Source organism: Muntiacus reevesi, chromosome 1 (genome assembly GCF_963930625.1).
Source record: "Muntiacus reevesi chromosome 1, mMunRee1.1, whole genome shotgun sequence".
In the NCBI taxonomy this organism is placed as follows: Eukaryota; Metazoa; Chordata; class Mammalia; order Artiodactyla; family Cervidae; genus Muntiacus; species Muntiacus reevesi.
This window is the reverse complement of record NC_089249.1, coordinates 51892816-51911332: the sequence shown is the minus strand read 5'-3', so window position 1 is coordinate 51911332 and position 18517 is coordinate 51892816. Positions and strand designations below refer to the sequence as shown.

The following is an 18517-nucleotide window of genomic DNA, read 5'->3' as shown; positions in this document are numbered from 1 at the left end:
ACTGATCTGCCTCTGTGACGCAGGAGGCTGAGGCTCACACGCAGTGAGTTGGCCCCCACTTCTGAAACCAGGATAATCCCACTGAGGTCCCTGTCACCGCCCTCCTGCTGCTGGGCGGGGATTAGAGAAGAGGCCGGCAGATTAACCGGCTCATTCTGTCCCAGCCTCTCCAGTCAGCCCCTCTCCTGGGAGCCTGCTGCTCAGGTGGGGCCGCCCCTCTGCAGGACAGACAGGGGAGCCCCCTCCTCACGCATAGACACTGCAGCCAGGACCCCACTGGAAGCTGGGGAACCCCAGGCTTGTCCAGTCCCGGAAGCAGAAGGTGTGGGGCCGTGCGAGGGGTCTGGGCAGGCAGAGCTCAGGGTCTGAGGCTGCTCCCCAGCCTCATCCCACATGGGGACCCTGCCCCGGCACCCCAGCATCCACGAAGACCCCAGCCCCACCCCTGCGGCCTGGGCCTCCCTGCGGAAGACGGCGATCCTCCTGTGCCTGCTGTCCAGCACATCCTTGTCCCCTACACGGGGGCAGGTCAGGATCCCTGTGGAAACGTAAGCCTCGAGGCCAGCCCCCACCACCACAGACCCTTTCCTCCCTCCCCTCCCTGGCCCATCTCAGTCCTTACCCCTCTCCCCCAGCTCCCCTGGGGCTCAGCCACCCAGTTCCCCTGTCCACTGCCTCTGTGAACCTCTTCTCTTCCCCAAACCTCTGCCATTTGCAGCCGCACTCTCATCCTCTCCCCAGACCTGATCATGGAGGCCCTCACAACTCCTGGCACCCCCAGCACCTGCGGGGCAGGCCTCCTTCCAGGGTGATTGCAGGATGAGCAGTTGGAGTGGGAGCCGAGTTGCTGAAAGTGACCATCAGGGCCCCCTAAGGATTTGCTAGGAAACCCACATCTTGACATTATGAGGGTAAACAGGCCTAAACTGACCACCAGCTTATGCAGCCAGGAGTCAGGGGGAGCGAAAGAGGGTTCTCCATTTCCTTTTTATGACTGTCTGCCTCCCTCCTGGCCCCAGTCCTACATTCTGTCACTAAGACCAGCTCCAGGGAAGCTTCCAGTCATTCACAACTATGTATAAGCTACTGTGTGACTCCCTGGGGGTGTCTGGTCTTTAGTGATTAGTTCTGGTGGTTCCGTTAAATAGTTCTGATTAGGATGGGTGCAGAGCACCCTGGACTAAAGGGGCTACCTGTTCATCACACCTGAGCCCAGCACGAGTCAGACTACTGTCAGCCTTGGTCTTACAGAAGGGGGCCCTGCAGCCCACAGCTGCCTGGGGTTTGTGTGGGGCTGAGCTGAGTATGAGGTTTGAGGTTCACTGTCCCCACGGAGGGGGTCCCACCTCTACTTTGTCACCTGCTTGTGGCCCCAACCTCCCAGACACAGCTCAGAGGCTCGGCCTCTCTGCCTCACACCCCCCACACCGAGCCTTTAGAAGGAGCCGTGGCCCCGGGGTGACCCTGCAAGGGGCAGCTGGAGGACAGCTGGCTGAGGAGCTGCATCTGTGCACGTCCTCAGGGTCTCCCGGCCAGCCTGCCCACCCCCAGCCTTGTTCCCTTCTCTCTAGCCCTCGGGGTGTAGGGTTAGGGCTTGGCTCCGGGTGGTCAGCTCTGCCCCTCAGCGGGGTCCTAGCCAAGGTGTTCTGATCATAGTGTAACTGTTGAGTCCTGACGGATCCTCTAGGTCCCTGCCCTAGAGGGGGTGGACTGTAACTGTTTGTGTGTTATCTTGGGTGTATGTCAGTGTGTAATTGTGTGTGTGCCTGTGTGTGTCCATGTCTACGTGTATGTCTATATTATGTGTGTCCCTGCGTGATTATGCAGGTTTGTATATGTGCAGCAGTAGGTGTCTCTGCGTGTAGTCACAGGCTTCCTGTGTACATGCGTCTGTGTGCCTCTGTCTCTGTGTGTGTGTGCATGCGTGTGTACATGTGTGCACATGGGTGTGCATCTTTGTGTCTCCGTGTGTATGTGTGTGTGTACGTGTGTGCATGAGTTAATCTTTGTGTCTCCCTTTGTGTACATGTGTGTGCATGCATGTGTGTGCATGTGTGCATGTGTTACAAGGGTGTGTGAGTGTGTGCATGTATGTGCATGTTGCGTGCACATGTGTGTCTGCACGTGCATGTGTGCATCTCTGTGTGTGTACATGTGTGCACGCACATGTGTGTGCATCTTTGTGTCTCCGTGTGTGTGTACATGCATGTGTGTGTACATGCATGTGTGTGTGCATGCATGCATGCACACATGTCCTCCTTCTGTCTGGCAGAGTGAAGCTGTGGGCAGACACCTTTGGCCGGGACTTGTATGACACAGTCACGAAGTACTCGGGCTCCCTCCTGCTGCAGAAGGTCAGTGCCACCCAGGGCAGCCAGGCAGTCAGCCAGGCAGTTAGCCAGGCGGTCAGCCAGGAACTCTGTCCTGGTGGGGAAGCAGGATGTCCATGCTTATGAGGGGCCCTGGGGACCATCTAGTCCAATCCCCATTTCAGATGGTGAAACTGAGGCCCAGAGAGGGGAACGATTTACCTGAGACACAGAGCAAGTTGGTGGGATGTCAGCTCAGGGGCTGGGAAGCCAATGCTGAGATGGGATCAGGGAACAAGAGGTTGTGGGGGTGAGGGACCAACGGGAGAGGCAGTGGGTGGGCCAGATGCAGGCCCCACACTGGGGAGCGGGGAGGGGCCAGCGGAGAGCCGCCCGCTCGGTGCTCCAACCTGCCTGCCGCGGTGTCCTGGCTGCAGGGCCCCTGGGCAGGAGCTGGCCACCACCCCCATGAGTAGTTCACTGCTCTGTCGATTAAAGACAACCCACCAGCTTCTCACTAGGCCCCTCAAGCTCCAGGCCCCCTAGCATTGCGACTTCCAGACCATCACAAAGGAGGGTGCTGCTGTCCCACTGCCCATGGCCGAGTGTCCATGTTCCCCATCTTATCCCCTCGGCAGCTTCAGATTGTTTCCTAAGCACTGCTGAAAGGAGCCCATGACTTTTAAGGTCATGCCTGTCCCCTCCAGCTGTTCTGACCCCGGGCAGGTAGCAATGCCAGCTCCCCCCGACTCCCCTTACTCTCCTGACCACCACACCAGCCCCTCAGCCAAGCAAGTTTCCTCCGATTTTCTCCTTCCTCTGACTCATGAGGGAGCTGGAGCCGTGGCTGTCTGGGGTGAAAGCCGCGGACTTGCAGTTTGGGGAATTAAGTAACTCGTGCCCAGGTGGCTTCCCAGGGCCTAGACAGTGACTCAGTGGCTCTCTCAGTGCCCAGGCTCACTGGCCGACGGTCACAGGATGTGAGGGGGCCCCGAAGATCTCAGGCCTTGCAGCCCCTGAGAGCCATCCCCGGAGGCAGCATGTGGAGGCCCAGCCCCTGAACAGTTGTGTGACCTCAGCTGAGTTTCACAACCTCTCTGGGCTTCAGCCTCTCCCTCTGACGGATGTGAATCAAAGGACGTCTGATAAGAGAAGTCACTTGTCATCTGCAGGGGAGGTTTTGGAGGAGACAGAGTCATCCTAGCCCCAGTGTGAATATCCAGTGGGAGGGCAGAGGCTGCTAGCCATCAAGGTGGACTTCCGGGTCCCAGAAAACAGGTGTACATCTCCATGTATCTCCTGAACAGAAATATAAGGACGTGGAGTCCAGTCTGAAGATCAAGGAGGTGGATGGCTTGGAGCTAGTAAGGAAGTTCTCGGAGGACATGGAGACCATGCTCCGCAGGAAAGTGGAGGCTGTCCAGGTGCTCAGCCTGGGGGCTGGGGGTCTGCCCACCCCAGACACTGAACACCCAGCCTGGGCCCTCCCACCCACATCACCTTCCGCCCCGTAGCTCTGCGAGCCACCAGACCCTTGTAAAGAGAAGGTGGAGTGGGGGCAACGGGAGAGGGGGAGGGCTGGGGTGGGTACCCTGCCTTAGGGAACAGCGTCCGGGGCTGGAGGGTCAGCCCATGGTGTCAAGAAGGACCTGCATCACGATCTCAGGTTCAGTGGTGGGACAGGGTGCAGAGTGAGGACCCAGGAGTCACCACTGAGTGAATGGTGGGTGGGAGGGCTGTGGGGTGACCGCTGGTGAAGTGAACCCCCTCCCTCTCCTCCCGTCTTCCTCCCATCCTCCTCCCTTCCTCCGCTCCTCCCCCTTATCCCCTCCTCCCCTTGCCCCCTCATCCCCTCTCCCCTGCTTCCCTCCTCCCCACCTCCCCCCTCCCTCCTCCCTCCCTCCCCACCTCCCCATCTCCCCCTCCCTCTCCTCCCGTCTTCCTCCCATCCTCCTCCCTTCCTCCGCTCTTCCCCCATATATACTCCTCCCCACCCTCCCACTTATCCCCTCCTCCCCTACCCCCCTCATCCCCTCTCCCCTGCTTCCCTCCTCCCCTCCTCCCCCCCTCCCTCCATGGTCACAGCCACAGACCCTCCATGAGGGTGCCCGTGGGGAATCTCCTGCAGAGCAGTACTAAATAGCCTTTGCCCCGTGGAACTTCTTCATCTTGCCCTCAGCCACAGGGATTGGGTGCAGGGCAGCAAGGATTGCTCTGCCCAGTTCACAGGAGGATAAACAGAGACCCAGAGGGTCGCAGATGATGTAAAATCCCATCTTCCTGGTAATAAATGCCCTGCTGTGTCTCTACTTCTATTTACTGCGCCTTTTCTTTCCTTTATCTTTTTTTTTTAAGTTATTTGCTTATTTATTTGGCTGCACTGGGTCTTAGTTGCAACATGTGAGATCTAGTTCCCTACCAGGGATCAAACCCATGGCCCCTCCACTGGAAGCTTGATGTCTTTACCACTGGGTCACCAGGGAACTCCTCTTTCTTCTATATATATTTTTTATTTATTTATTTTTTTGGCTGCTCCATGAAGCATGTGGGATCTTAGTTCCCCAACCAGAGATCAACCCCAAATCCCTTGCAGTAGAAGCGCAGTCTTAACGACTGAACCCCCAGGGAAGTCCCAATGACTTGAATTTTTAAAGCCGTTTCAGGTTGACAGCAAAATTGTGAAGAAAGCTCAGAGTCCCTATTTACTCCCCCTGCTCTCACAAACACAGCCTTCCCAGCTACCAACACTCCCACCAGATGGTACATTTGTACACCCAACGAACTGACACTGACACGTCTTTGTCACCTGAAGGCCATAGTCTGCTTGAGGGTTCACCCTTGGTGTGCATCACAAGGGTTTGGATGAATGTGTAATGACATGTACCCACTGCCATAGATTACAGGGTAGTTTCACTGCCTTGAAAAGTCCTGCTTGCCCCTGGCCACGGCTGACCCTTTGGCTGTTTCCCCAGGCTTCTGTGTCCGACCTTCCCTGGAACATTCCGTGTCGGAGCTTCCCCTGAACACTGTGTAGTTGAAAGGACCCTGTGTGTCGCCTTGCAGACTGGTTTCCTGTCCTCTGACCTGTCTGCCTTTTGGCCACTGTGACTAGCGCTGTTGTGCACGTTCGTGTGCAGGCGCTGGTCTGAGTGTCTGTCCCCGGTTCTCGTGGGTGGACCCCTGGGAGTGGACCTTATACGGCCACTGGCCTCCTTTCCCCGCTCACTCTCCCCCTCGTGTCCCCGCCGCAGAATCTGGTGGAGGCTGCCGAGGAGGCCGACCTGAACCATGAATTCAACGAGTCCCTGGTGGTGAGTCCTCCTGCCCCCATAGCCCTGGGAGGTACGATGACTAACATTCCGAAGCCCTTTGACCCGGGTCCGCTGAGGACGGGACTTAGGGCAGGGGGTAGGGGGGAAGAGGCCCAGCATCGGCTTTCAATGCATGCAGGTGTGTGTGAACCTGAGGGGTTGGTTCTGAACTGCACTGGTGTGAATGAACCTGAGGGCTGGTTCTAAGCCGCTCTGAGTCCTTGAGGAGCCATTTGCGGCCCAGTCCAGGGCCAGACTGCAGGCTGTCTCTTCAGAGGGAAGCCCCCGTGTAGGGACCGCGTTCTAGGTCCCAGGAGCCTTCCCACACCCATCAGAGCTCAGGGTGCTGGTGAGGGCACCTCCATTTGCCCACCTCCCCTGAATTTGTGTCTGCCCGTCTGTCCCAACGCTGACTGTGTCCACACACCAAACAAAGTGGGGACTGAAGCCATAATCCAGACAGTTTTTTCAAAACCCAAAGAATCAACCACCAGGCCCAACTGTTTGGAACTTGCCCCGAATCAGTGATGGCTGGAATCCTTGGCTCATGCTGACACCCCCCATGCCTGGCCCTCTCTCTCCCCCGGTCCCTCTCGGTCACCCTAGTTCGACTATTACAACTCCGTCCTCCTCAACGAGAAGGACTCGAGCGGGGCATACGTGGAGCTGGGGGCCGAGTTCCTCCTAGAGGCCAACGCGCACTTCAGTGACCTGCTGGTGAACACGACCCTGAGCAGCGTGCAGCTGCCCACCAACGTCTACAACAAAGGTGCCCGCCAGACCCCCACCCCGGGGAGTAAATGCAGCCCCCAGGTCAGAGGAGAGTGAGTTTGGGTGTGGATGGCCTCACTGCAGGCAATGTGCTTTCAAGTGTGTGCATGTGTGTGTGCACATATATACAGCAGGTGAAGACTGATCTCATCTCCCCTGCATTTCCCCCCACAACCTCACCCTTTAGACCCAGATATCTTGAATGGAATCTACATGTCCGAAGCTCTGAACGCTGTCTTTGTGGAGAACTTCCAGAGAGACCCGACGCTGACCTGGCAGTACTTCGGCAGCTCCACGGGGTTCTTCCGCATCTACCCAGGTGAGGACTCGGGGAGGCATCTCCACAGTCCTCCAGGCTCTGTCTCTGGGAACAAGGCGACATTGCAACCCAATAAGCACACTTTCAAGTGATAACTGATGACGGAATGAACCAACGATGCCGTTGGACCCCTCAGTAAATAGCCAATCAATGCCCACCCGGACTCTGGTCCTGCAAGAAGCATGTGGGAGGTGGAAAGGAGGGCCAAAGAGTTCTGAACTTCAGAAGGCCGCATCCTCCCTGGAGAAATGGGGCAAAGTCCATGTTCAACAGCAGGAATGAGGTTGAACTGGCTAGTTGCCAGCCCAGCAGACAGTGGGGGAATCTCCCTGGACTACTGACCAAACAGAAAACAGAAGCCCATCTACAAGGTCTCCAAGAGCTCTGCCTTCTTTTACTTCTCATTTAAAAGGATTCACCTCCACAGCTCACACCCCCTCTCCAGAAAGCCTTAACATGGCCCTCTTTTCTGAGACAAGTGTTACCCCCTTAATCAACAGTAATTGACTAGAAGACAAACAAGAAATTCAGGCAAGGCTTTAAAGTTGGGGCCCCTGCTGCAGCAGTGAGGAACAAGGACAAAACCCAGTTTCCCTTGCTGGCTCCCGTGGGGGATGAGCTGGTTGCTTTTATCAGGGTGAGGGTAGGGGTGTGGCCCAGGGTTGGGCTGGAGGGGTGCCTATGTGGTCTGCCCACACCTTGGTGGTGTTGAGTGCAGGGGACATGCGCAGTGCCCTGCTTTTGCTCCCAGTTCTTCAGAAGTGGCAGTTGTGTTTTTGGTTTTTTAGATCTATTGTCCATAATTTGCCTCAACTGCACACACGTGCAGTTATTTTTAGTCTATACTTTCTTTGTATTTTATTGCTCAAGGAGACGTTTGTCCAGGTATAAGCACTGCAGCCGAGGGCCCCAGGTCCCCAGCCCCAGCCTGTCCCGGGGGGTCCTAAGGATGGTTCCATGTCCCCCAGGGTTTCTCTTAGGAGGAGTGCAAAACAACCTCAGAGCTCACAGGTTCCCCAGGGTGGACCCTCCTGTGAAAAAAGTGTGTGAAATTGTTAGTTGCTCAGTCATGTCCAATTCTTTGCAATCCCTGGACCGTAGCCTGCCAGGCTCCTCTGTCCATGGGATTCTCCAGGCAAGAATACTAGAGTGGGTTGTCATTCCCTTCTCCAGGGGATCTTCCCAACCCAGGGATCAAACTCGAGCCTCCTGCGTTGCAGGCGGATTTCTTTACCGTCTAAGCCAGGGGACACTCCTGTCTCACTACCCAAATCCACAGCGAGTCATTGGTTCTTTTCTGTCCTCTGGAGCCTCAATGGGCAAGTTCATCCCTCTTCCATGCAACAGCCCTTCAAAGGCTTGAAGACAACTCTCATGTCCCTCCAGCCTTCCCCAGGGTGGAATTTCTGCTGCATCAGGGCTCCCAGAGGCGTCAACTTGTGTGCGGACACAAAGCTTGCCCATTTTTGTCTTGGGTTGTTTGCTCTTGTTGTCACTGAGTTCTCTTTACAGTCTGGCTATTTCCTTGCATTTCATGGATTCCCTTTGCACTCTATTCACTGTGACTTTTGACCCGCAAAAATCTTTGTGCTTCTTGGTGTCAGGGTAGTGTTTTAATGTTGTTTGCTTCTAAATATTTTTGGATTCCCTTGTGAGTTCTTCTTTGAACTTTTAGTAATTTAACAGTGTGTTTTGTAATTTCCAAATATATGGGGATTTTATCTTTATCTTTTTATTAAAAATTTCTAATTCGGTTGTTTGCAGCCAGAGAACATGGTGTATATTGGTGCTGATTGTATGAAATTAGTTGGGAGCTAGTTTAATAGCTTAATATGTCATCAACATTTGTAAATATTCTACATGTGCTTGAGCGGAATATGGGTGCTTTAATTGTTGGATAGAAATTCTGCTCACATCATTAGATGAAGCTTGTCAATCGTATTATTTAAATTTTCCATGCCTTTACTGATTTTATGTCTGCTTGCTCCTCATTAACCTTTACAACACACTTTTTAAGTCTATTTCATCTGATATTCATAGAGAAATTAGTGTGTTCTTGGTTGGTATATGCCTGATATCTATATATTTTCCATCCTTTTACTTCCAATCTTCTATGTCACTTTGTTTTAGCCATATTTGTTGAAAATAGCATATAGCTTTTTAATTTTTATTCAATCTGACAATCTCTTTTACTATTTGGCAAGTTAAGCACATTTTCATGTATTATATTGATACATTTGGACATGCTATAATCTTATTTTTTAGATTTCTTCTCCTTTTTTTATGTTTCCTTTTGCTTCTTTCTTTCTTTTTTAATGATTTACCTTTTTTTCATAAATTTTCCCCCTCCGATTCTCTTTTTTTTTCCTATCACTTCTGAACTTATTCCTCTGTTTCTGTTTAGTCATTAGTCCTGCATGGGTAACAGGGATTTATCAGGCACGTATAACACAAGGTTTTACAATTAAATCATATTTTACCCTCCTTGCAGTAAAAAAGGCACCTGAGAACTCTCCTGCTTACATCTCTGCCCCCACCCTGACTTCTTAATCTCCCCAAATTAGATGCTATTACTGTTATCTGATACAAATATCTGGTGTGTGTTCCCGAGCCTTTCCAGATTCTAAGAAAACAAGGCCATAGAAATGAACATCTCCCCCTCAAGACGTGTAGGCGAGCAGAGCTCTTTATTGAAGAGGGACTGTGTGCACCAGGGCGAAGGCAGGATAGGGTTCCAGCTCCCCAAGGATGTTCAGGGAAGGGGGTTAGAGGCCACATGGGGGAGGGGCCTCGGGAGCCCACTCATCTCCTGCTCAGTTCTCAGACTTATTGGCATCCAAGGGAGGTTTTGAGCATCACCAGTCTAGTTTCCTCCTGGTGCGCTCATGGAGTCAACTGCAGCCTGCAACCTTGGCCCAGCCTCTGTACCTGTGGGCTGTGAGCCCTGAAGGGGGTTGTACAGTGTGAAAAAAAATGTGTATATATATATATATATATATATATATATATATAAAAGAAAGGAAAAAGGGGGAAAGAAAAAGGGAAAAAAGGGGAGCAAAATGAAAAAGAAAATCTGGTTTCAACTAGTCCGAGGTCCACGTGATTGCAGTCAGAGGTTTTCATCTGTGGGGAAACCACTTAGGAACATGTGTCAGGCCTCACCCGTGTCTCTCGGGGCCTGGGAGTTCAGGAGTTTGGGGGGTCCGACCTGCGAAGTGAACCCAGCTCTGGATCTGGGCAGTTGGGGGTGAGTGTCCATCCATCAGCTGCCTGCCGCCTTGCTGCCCCTCAGTTTACAGGGTGTGATGACTGGTCCCACACACACTGCCCACATACCCAGCTGGCTCTGCCCCAGGGATCCTGGCCATCCCGGGGTCGGCACCCAGCCCGGGACTCTGGAGCAGCCTCGCTGAGTGAGGCCTTCTTTTCCCCAGGCATCAAGTGGACGCCGGATGAGAACGGAGTCATCACCTTCGACTGCCGGAACCGTGGCTGGTAAGCGACCCCGGGGGCCTGCCTCTGGGGCTGATATGGTTTTGCCTAGCTCTCCCCCAGGGCCTGTTCTGCACCCACCCTGGGGCCACGGGTGTGCAGAACTAACCCAGAATAAGAGAAAAAGAGTGTCTGTCTGCATCACCCCACAGCTGCTCTGCCCCAGGACTGACCACACCTGTCCTGCCGCCCGACACCTTCTTCCAGGGCCCTGAGCTGACAGCACACTCACCCTAGGCCAGATCCCCTCTCCCCCCGCACCCTTCCTCTGGCAGATCTATAACCAGGTCTGGGGGGGTCCGGCTCCCTCCCTTCCTACTGTCAGATCCCCCTGGGACCCAGGCTGGCCCGAACCAAAGACAAGGGTCACTACCAAGACTTGAACACCCCCACCTGACAAGCTTGCTCAGTGGGCACGATCCAATCGTTCCCTCCGCAATGGCTGCCAAACAGCTGGGTGGTTCCGGACACGAGCAAGCCTGCGCGTTGACTTGAACTTTGAGCCAGAGTCTGAATGGAAACAAGGGAGACCTGGCTGATGGTGGTTCTGACTCCAGCTATCCCACCTCTGACCTGTCCCTCCCTCTCTGCTACAGGTACATACAAGCTGCCACCTCCCCGAAGGACATCGTGATCGTGGTGGACACAAGCGGCAGCATGAAGGGGCTGCGGATGACCATCGCCAAGCACACGGTCTCCACCATCCTGGACACGCTGGGGGAGAACGACTTCGTGAATATCATTGCGGTAAACATGCCTCCCATTCGAGAAATACCTCCACCTGCACTAGAGTGACCTCTACTTATGGGCACTCGATGCTTCACACCCTGTAGCTGGGGGCCCCCACCCAGGATGGGCTTCCAGGGGTCCACAGTTTCTGAGATCGTGTGGGAAGTGCATATGTCCATTTCTCTGAGGCAGTAGCTCTCCTTGATCTCTCAGACGAGTCTGGGGTCCGATCTAGATGAAGGAGATTCTAAGTAGGTCTCTAACTCGGCCCTACCCCTGTGCCCTTGGTGGTGTCACCCTGGGAAGACCCTCCTTTCTGCAGGGTGAGAGACCCCCGGCTCCCACTTGCTTCATCCCCAAATCCAGACACATCAGGAGGGAAGGACCAGCAGTCCACTGTCCTGATTCTCCTGAGGACCGCTCCACCTGCCCCAGAAAGGGATGAAGTGGAGGGACAGACAGACAGAAATGGAGAGAAGAGTTGGGTGACTCCTGGACTCTGTGAGCTCCAGGGCTGGATGGCACCCAGCCAGCCTCCCCAGAAGATGCCCAGGCTAGGACTCGGGGGAGAATGCTGTTCACTGTACTTCCTTCCCTCTATTCAGAGAAACTGCCAAAAGCTTAGGGTCCCCGATATCATATTACACAGGGACCCCGGTGAGCCCACCCTGACTCTCCGTGAGTTGTGAGCAAGTCACTGGGCCCTGACTTGCCAAACTGACCTTGTGTGTTCTGCCCTCTGACCTTTGGCCTCTGCCCTCCACCCTCTGCAGTATAACGACTACATCCACTACATCGAGCCTTGTTTTAAGGGGATCTTGGTCCAGGCAGATCGGGACAACCGAGAGGTGGGTGTACCTGGAACCCGTCCGGCTTCTCCTTCCAGGGATAGGGGGTGGTCTGCCCCCGGCCACTCGCGGCCTCTCAGCTTCTCCTGGGGGCATCTGAGAAACCTCTGCTGCAGGGGTCCAGCTGTGAGATTAGGGGATGGGTCCTGCAGTCTTGCTCTTCCTGGCAAGTAGCTCTGCACAGCCTCTGAGAGCACCGCCAACAGTGAAGGCTCCCAGGGTCAGTGACCACTGAGCCTCCTCTGACTTCTTACCTCCAACAGCACTTCAAACAGCTGGTGGATGAGTTGATGGTCAAAGGTGTGGGGGTCGTGGACCGAGCCCTCCGTGAAGCCTTCCAGATCCTGCAGCAGGTCTGATGTGGGTTGGGGAGAACTGGGCAGGGATGGGGCAGGGGAGCAGGGGAGTCATGACCACGTCTTCCCGCAGTTCCAAGAGGCTGGGCAAGGAAGCCTGTGCAACCAGGCCATCATGCTGATCACCGACGGGGCCGTGGAAGACTATGAGCCTGTGCTGGAGAAGTACAACTGGCCGGACCGCAAGGTTCCTCTCGGGGAGTGGTGTCGGGAAAGGGGGGAGGGACCAGCGGAGTGCTTCCTCCTGCTGTGTCTGCAGGCTTGGCCCATGAGACCCAGGGTGACATTCCAACATCAGGGTGACTGCAGAGCCCCACTCAAGGGCACAGAATATGGTGGGGATGGAAAATTGCAGGCTGTGAGCCTCACCAGGCAGACCCCCACACCAGGCAGGCATCCCCCCATGAGCCCCCACACCAGGCAGGCATCCCCCCTGCCATAAGCCCAGGCCCTGGGCCCTTCCCCATTAGAAGGGCTGAAAGTGCACAGTCCAAAACCCAGAGCTAGACCCAGATGCAGCCAGGCCCCTAGCAGCCAGGACTCAAGCCCACCGGGTCTCATCCATTAGGTCCGGGTCTTCACCTACCTGATTGGGAGGGAAGTGAGTTTTGCTGACCGCTTGAAGTGGATCGCCTGCAACAACAAAGGTGAGTGATGCCACGTGAGCCAGAGTGTCCGGGGCCTCACCTGAGCACAGACGCTGAGCCAAGGCTCCGGTGCAAAACTCAAAGCGGAGGTGACTGCATACACCCCCTTCCTCCTCGGACAATCAAGGCGGGTATCGATTGCTCCCTGTGGGGCTCTCACCCCATGACACACACCCCCCCGAGACACACCCAGAGGTGGTGACCTCGGGTCTGCAGAAGGGAGACCCATCTCTTCAAATGAGGTTTTACCCAAACTGCTACACGGAAAATCAGGCAGACAAGGGGGCCAACATTTCAACGTCAGTGCTGTCTGGTGTCTGGCCTCCATTCCTGCTGCTGCAGATGAAGCCCGTGGGCTTGGTTCTGCTCTAGACTCAGGGCACAGGCCATCGCTTTCTCTATAATAAGGCTTTGTGTGTAGCAGCCCGCATCTCTGGGCCGGAACCCAATACCCAGGCTTCACGGTGCTGACTCAGGCCCCTAGACCCCAGCAGGATGTCCGAGCACCTGCTGTGGGCTGGCGGACGGTCCCAGCCCTGGGGAATGGATGTGGTCAGGATGGCTGGGATCGCCCTGATTCTGTCCGGAGGACGGGGAGGTGGGGCAGGGAGACACACACATGAGCCGTCAGTGAGGGGGCAACCTGAACTGAACTGTGGGCAGAGGGGCACAGGCTGCCCAAAGTGTAGGTGGGGGGCAGCCCTCCTGCATCTGGGGGGTCAGGGCAGGCCTCCTGAAGGATGTGTGTCTAAGGTGAGACATAAAGAAGTGGTAGGAGTGAGTCAGATGCGGAGAGCGAGGAAGGGCATCAAAGTGTCTGAGACAGGAGGTGTCCTGGGAGTAAAAGCGGCCAGGCTCCCCAGAGCTGGGGAGGGCGTCCTGTGGGTGATGGTGAGCAGACACATGCTAAACCAGTCACAGCCTGTACGGCATTTGCCTCAGCTGCAGCCCCCTCCCCATGACTGTTGGAGGATTGTGGTTAGAGATAGGAGGAGGAAGGCTCTCTGCAAATAGACCTGAGGGGTGGGGGTGGGGGGCAGGCGGTGAGGAGTTCCAATACAAAATCAAAAATTAAATTTTGAAAAATGCTATACACTTGAAACTAAAACAGCCTATCCTTTTTCCAGTGGATCTTCCTGACCCAGGAATGAAACCAGGTTCTCCCACATTGCAGGCAGATTCTTTACCAACTGAGCTATCAGGGAAGACATAAATCAACTAGACTCCAATATAAAATAAAAAATTAAAAGACCCGGGACAGAGCTGTTTGCCATGGGGCATCCCTGCAGGACAGCCCTGCGGGGGCTGAGGGGCAGCCTTGTACCCTGACTTGAGGCCCTGCTGCTCCCAGGGCAACTCTAGATCTTGGGGGGATGGAGGTTCTCCCAAGTCCAGGCAGGGCCAGGCCTTCATGTCTTTGCAGCACCACCGGCCTCCGGGTGCCTCGGGAGTGGGTGGCCTCGGGAGCAGCAGCGCCCAGTGCCTGACCCAGGGCAGCTCCCAGCCAAGAGCCGTCGGTGGCTGGGAGTGTGCACCTTGCATCCGCAACCACCCTCTCCCCCACCAGGCTACTACACACAGATCTCCACACTGGCGGACGCCCAGGAGAACGTGATGGAGTACCTGCACGTGCTCAGCCGGCCCATGGTCATCAACCACGACCATGACATCACCTGGACTGAAGCCTACATGGACAGCAAGGTGGGGCCCCAGGGAGCAAGCGGGGGCTCCTGGGTGGGGGAGGGGTGGGCAGAGCACCTCCTGGGGAGGCATTGTGGAGTGACCTCCACACCCAGGGCCGTCCCCCATGGACAGAGCCTTCGGCCCCAGACTGTCCCTCCTCCGTGGTCCTTGCCTGCCTCCCTGTCCTCTCCCACCCACTCCAGGAGGAAAGGGGACTGACCAATGGTTTAGATACTGCAGCTTAACCCGACATCCTCCCTTGGACCCTGGTGTCCAATGAGACACTTGCAGGTCCCTCCCATGTACTACCAGACTTGGAAGGTAGACAGTCAGATGAGATGTCTGGGAAAGGGGACCATCCTGATGCTCCTTAAACCCCATCATGAACACAGACCCCCGCATCTGGTTGGGATTAAGAGAGACCTGGGAATGGTGGCTTCCACAGGAGGGATGTGTGTTTCCCTCTCCCGTACAAGAAGCCTGGACATGGACAACGAGCTCCCTGGCCCCTCCCACTGCCCCCTCCCCTGCCATCCCTGGGGTCCTCCTGGTGCATGTGGCTACAGGGGCTCAGAATGGTGGCAGCCACATTCCAGGCTTCCGGTGGAGGAGGGGAGGAGCGCATGCCCCAACTCTATGGGAAACATCCGCAGAGTCTTACCGGACACTTAACCTGGCATCTCAGTGGCCAGAATTTGTGCCCCGGTGGCTCCTTGACATGTCCTCTTGCTGTCTGAGCCTTTGTTCCTGGGCTCTTGCACAGATGGATCTGTCCTGTGGGTGTGCCCGCCTCCTGGGCATGGCCGAGACAAGAGGCCTGGGTGAGCGGGCTCAGGGCAGGGCCGCAGGCTCAGGGCTCTGAGACCTGCCCTGGCTTAGGGCTTTGCTTGCTGTGGTGTCTGCTCCAGCCCCCCTCCAGCCCCCTCTCCTCCATCCTTTCTGCCAACTCTCCTCCTCATGCAGAGAAGGTAAGCCTCCTTGGGGGCAGTCGTGGTGACTCAGGTCCCCATCTGCAGAATCTGTCCCGTCGCCCACCCTCCCTGACAGTTCTCCACCCACAGGCACAGAGCCTGGCACTGCTGACCACTGTGGCCATGCCTGTCTTCAGCAAGAAGAATGAGACGGTGAGTGGCCGCTCGTGAGCAGCTGCCCAGGTTAGAGCTGGGGCCGCCAGCCGGCATCTTTAGACCTGGGGTTCTTGACACGGGTTCTTGACAGGGTCATCATGGGTGGGTGTAAGCACAGGTTCCCGGCCCTGTGCCCAGGAACTCACATCTCTGGGTCGGGAGAGGCGGGGCGGGATCCTCACTTCCGGAAGCTGCCTTGTGATTCTGCTCACCCAGCCGGGTGCTGGCCAGCTGCTCTGGATGTGGGACCCTGCCTGGGGTTCCTGGGCCAGAGGGGTCACCTATCCGGCATCCAGCAAAGCCACTCTGACCCTGCGGGTGTGGGCAGGGCTTGACTTATCTGTGAAGGCTCTGGTGGGGGAGTTTGAGAGCCTCACCTCTTCCGTCTGGCCAGAAAATCTTTCCTTACAGGCCCCGTGTGCTTCAGAGCCCCCAAACCCTCAGATTAGGGTCTCCCCGGATGCCAGTACTTCAGCCTCTGCAGTGAAGGCTGATATTTCATTCAACTCTGTATTTCATTTAAATATTACAACTTCAGTGTGAATACAGGACAGTAATCTTCCCAGCGTGAGGTTCCTCCTGGGGCCTCTTCTGCTAGGTTCTAGGTTTTTATTCCAGGATCTCAGCCTAAACTCTAACTGCAGAGGAAGGACCACCTGAGGTGCAAGTGGCTTCCTCTGGCGGGTCTGGGAGGGCCGGGGGTCCAGCCTGGCCTCGCACATGGGAAGCCGGGTCCCCTGACACCGGCATTTCCTTCCAGCGGTCCCATGGAATCCTTCTGGGCGTAGTGGGCTCTGACGTGGCCCTGAGGGAGCTGATGAAGCTGGCGCCCCGGTACAAGGTGAGCCTGGATCAGCCCCTGAGTGGGGTCACAGGCCCCCAGGAGCCACTTCCGTTTCCCTGAAGGGAGGTCACAGACCCTGAGTGGGGTCACAGCCTCCCCCAGGAGCCTCCCTGCGGACAGGGTGGCCAAGACCAGAGCTGGGACGGGGTCTGCATTCCTCCTCCTAATGCCCCCTCCCCAGACACTCCACCCCTGACATCCCACCCCCATCCCCCACACAGACACACCCCCAGACACCCTACCTCTGACATCCTGCCTTCCTGTCCCACAGCCACGCATGCCCCCCAGACATCACCCCCCACATCCTGCCTTGCTGACCCACACCCAGACACTCCCCTAGACATCCCCCCCCCACACACACACACATATCCTCGATGTGCAGGCTCAGAGCAGAGGGGACGGAGGCTGGGGCCCCTGGGATCCTTGGCCACGTCAGCTGCTTCCTGCTCTGTGGTCTCCGGCACTTCTCCCCATCCTGGTCCTCCTCCCTGCCCAGTCCCCATCTTCCTGCACAAAGGCCCCCTGATACCCCCTCAATCCCTGTCTCCCCAGCTCGGGGTGCACGGCTATGCCTTTCTGAACACCAACAATGGCTACATCCTCTCGCATCCTGACCTCCGACCCCTGGTAGGTGCCAACACTATTTGCCTTGGGGTTTTAACTGTATGGGATTTGGGGGTAGTACATGTGTGTGTGTTCAGTCATGTCCAACTCTCTGCAACCACATACACTGTAGCCCGCCAGGCTCCTCTGTCCATGGGATTCTCCAGGCAAGAGTACTGGAGTAGGTAGCCATGCCCTCCTCCAGGGGATCTTCCTGACTCAGGGTTGAACCTGGGTCTTCCGCATTCTGGGCAGGTCCTTTACCATCTGAGCCACCACACCCAGATTCGGGGGTAGTTTATAGAAACAGTTAAAACAGTGAATGAGTTCCATTTAAGAACCCAAAATAGGGACATCTCTGGTGGTCCAGTAGTAAAAGTCACAAGGAGACAGATTTCCGCCCTGGATGAAGAAGAACTTTCTAACAATTAGAGTCCAAAACCAGGACAAGCTCCTCGTAAAAGGAGATCTCCCTCCAAGGCCGGGAACAATCTGGCCAGGGCCCCTCTGCCTCGGGTGGAGGAATGGCCGAGATGCTCTGGTTTATAGCTCTGCCTCACGGGCCTTCTGGAAGGGCTGGGCTTGAGCAGGGCCTTGTGTTAACCTCGTGTCTCTCCCCCGTCTGGCCCACTCAGTACCGAGAGGGGAAGAAACTGAAGCCCAAGCCCAACTACAACAGCGTGGACCTCTCGGAAGTGGAGTGGGAGGACCAGGCCGGAATGGTGAGTGGTGCAGGGGGAGAGGGTGGGTGTCTGGACGGCAGGGCCCGGGGGTGAGGGGTGCGTAGGCGCTGAGCTCACCCCGCTCCCTCAGCGGAGACTTTCCAGGCTCAAAGCAGAAGTGGTGCTGCTAACAGATAGTTCTCCCTACGGCCCCGGAGAGCTAACAGCTTCTCCCTCCGAGGTTGAAGGAGCTCGCGTCTGTAGCCACAGAGGTTGGGTTCAGGTGGCTGTAGGCCAGCCTTGGCGTCAGGATCTCCTCCTGGAGGAACTTGTGTCTGGAGGGTTGGCCGCAGTGTCGCTCACTCCTCAGCCCACTGGGAACCTTATCTTGGTGAATTCTAGAATTCCAGCTAAGGGGAATAGAGCCCTAGAAGCAGATCTCTTTTCCCTCCTGGGCTCTGCTCGCAGGGGAAAGGAGAAAACCTAGTGTGTTCCCAGGGTTGACCTCTGAGCTGAGGCTCAGAGCACACTCCAGTGTGTGCCAAGCAACTGATTTCCTTTCCTTTCTCCTCGAAGCTGAGAACAGCCATGATCAATGGGGAGACCGGGTCTCTCTCCATGGACGTCAAAGTCCCGCTGGACAAAGGGGTAAGCACTCCACGAAAAGACTGAGGTCTGGTCCCAGGATGTGGCATCCTGGTTAATTAAGGTTGGCGGTGGTGACAAGGGACCTGGCTGAATCAGAGTGTAAATCTGGAGAACTTGCTGGAGTCTGGAGGGCCCAAGTGAGGGGCCCAGCCCAGCTGGCATCAGACC

The 18517-nt window shown here is 56.0% G+C and overlaps 1 protein-coding gene across 1 annotated transcript in view; it reads left to right on the top strand.

Annotated features, from left to right (window-relative positions):
* Nucleotides 1-393: 393 nt before the first annotated feature.
* CACNA2D4 (calcium voltage-gated channel auxiliary subunit alpha2delta 4) overlaps nucleotides 394-18517 on the top strand; it is a 65151-nt gene continuing 47027 nt past the window's right edge. Inside the window, exons 1-18 of the mRNA XM_065936852.1 lie at nucleotides 394-548; nucleotides 2273-2354; nucleotides 3617-3733; nucleotides 5561-5620; nucleotides 6227-6389; nucleotides 6579-6710; nucleotides 10145-10205; nucleotides 10799-10949; nucleotides 11705-11779; nucleotides 12043-12132; nucleotides 12209-12322; nucleotides 12704-12782; nucleotides 14350-14498; nucleotides 15527-15589; nucleotides 16353-16433; nucleotides 16989-17063; nucleotides 17675-17761; nucleotides 18278-18349. Of these exons, the coding sequence (XP_065792924.1) occupies nucleotides 394-548; nucleotides 2273-2354; nucleotides 3617-3733; nucleotides 5561-5620; nucleotides 6227-6389; nucleotides 6579-6710; nucleotides 10145-10205; nucleotides 10799-10949; nucleotides 11705-11779; nucleotides 12043-12132; nucleotides 12209-12322; nucleotides 12704-12782; nucleotides 14350-14498; nucleotides 15527-15589; nucleotides 16353-16433; nucleotides 16989-17063; nucleotides 17675-17761; nucleotides 18278-18349 (1806 nt within the window). The remainder of the gene's footprint in view (nucleotides 549-2272; nucleotides 2355-3616; nucleotides 3734-5560; nucleotides 5621-6226; nucleotides 6390-6578; nucleotides 6711-10144; nucleotides 10206-10798; nucleotides 10950-11704; nucleotides 11780-12042; nucleotides 12133-12208; nucleotides 12323-12703; nucleotides 12783-14349; nucleotides 14499-15526; nucleotides 15590-16352; nucleotides 16434-16988; nucleotides 17064-17674; nucleotides 17762-18277; nucleotides 18350-18517) is intronic.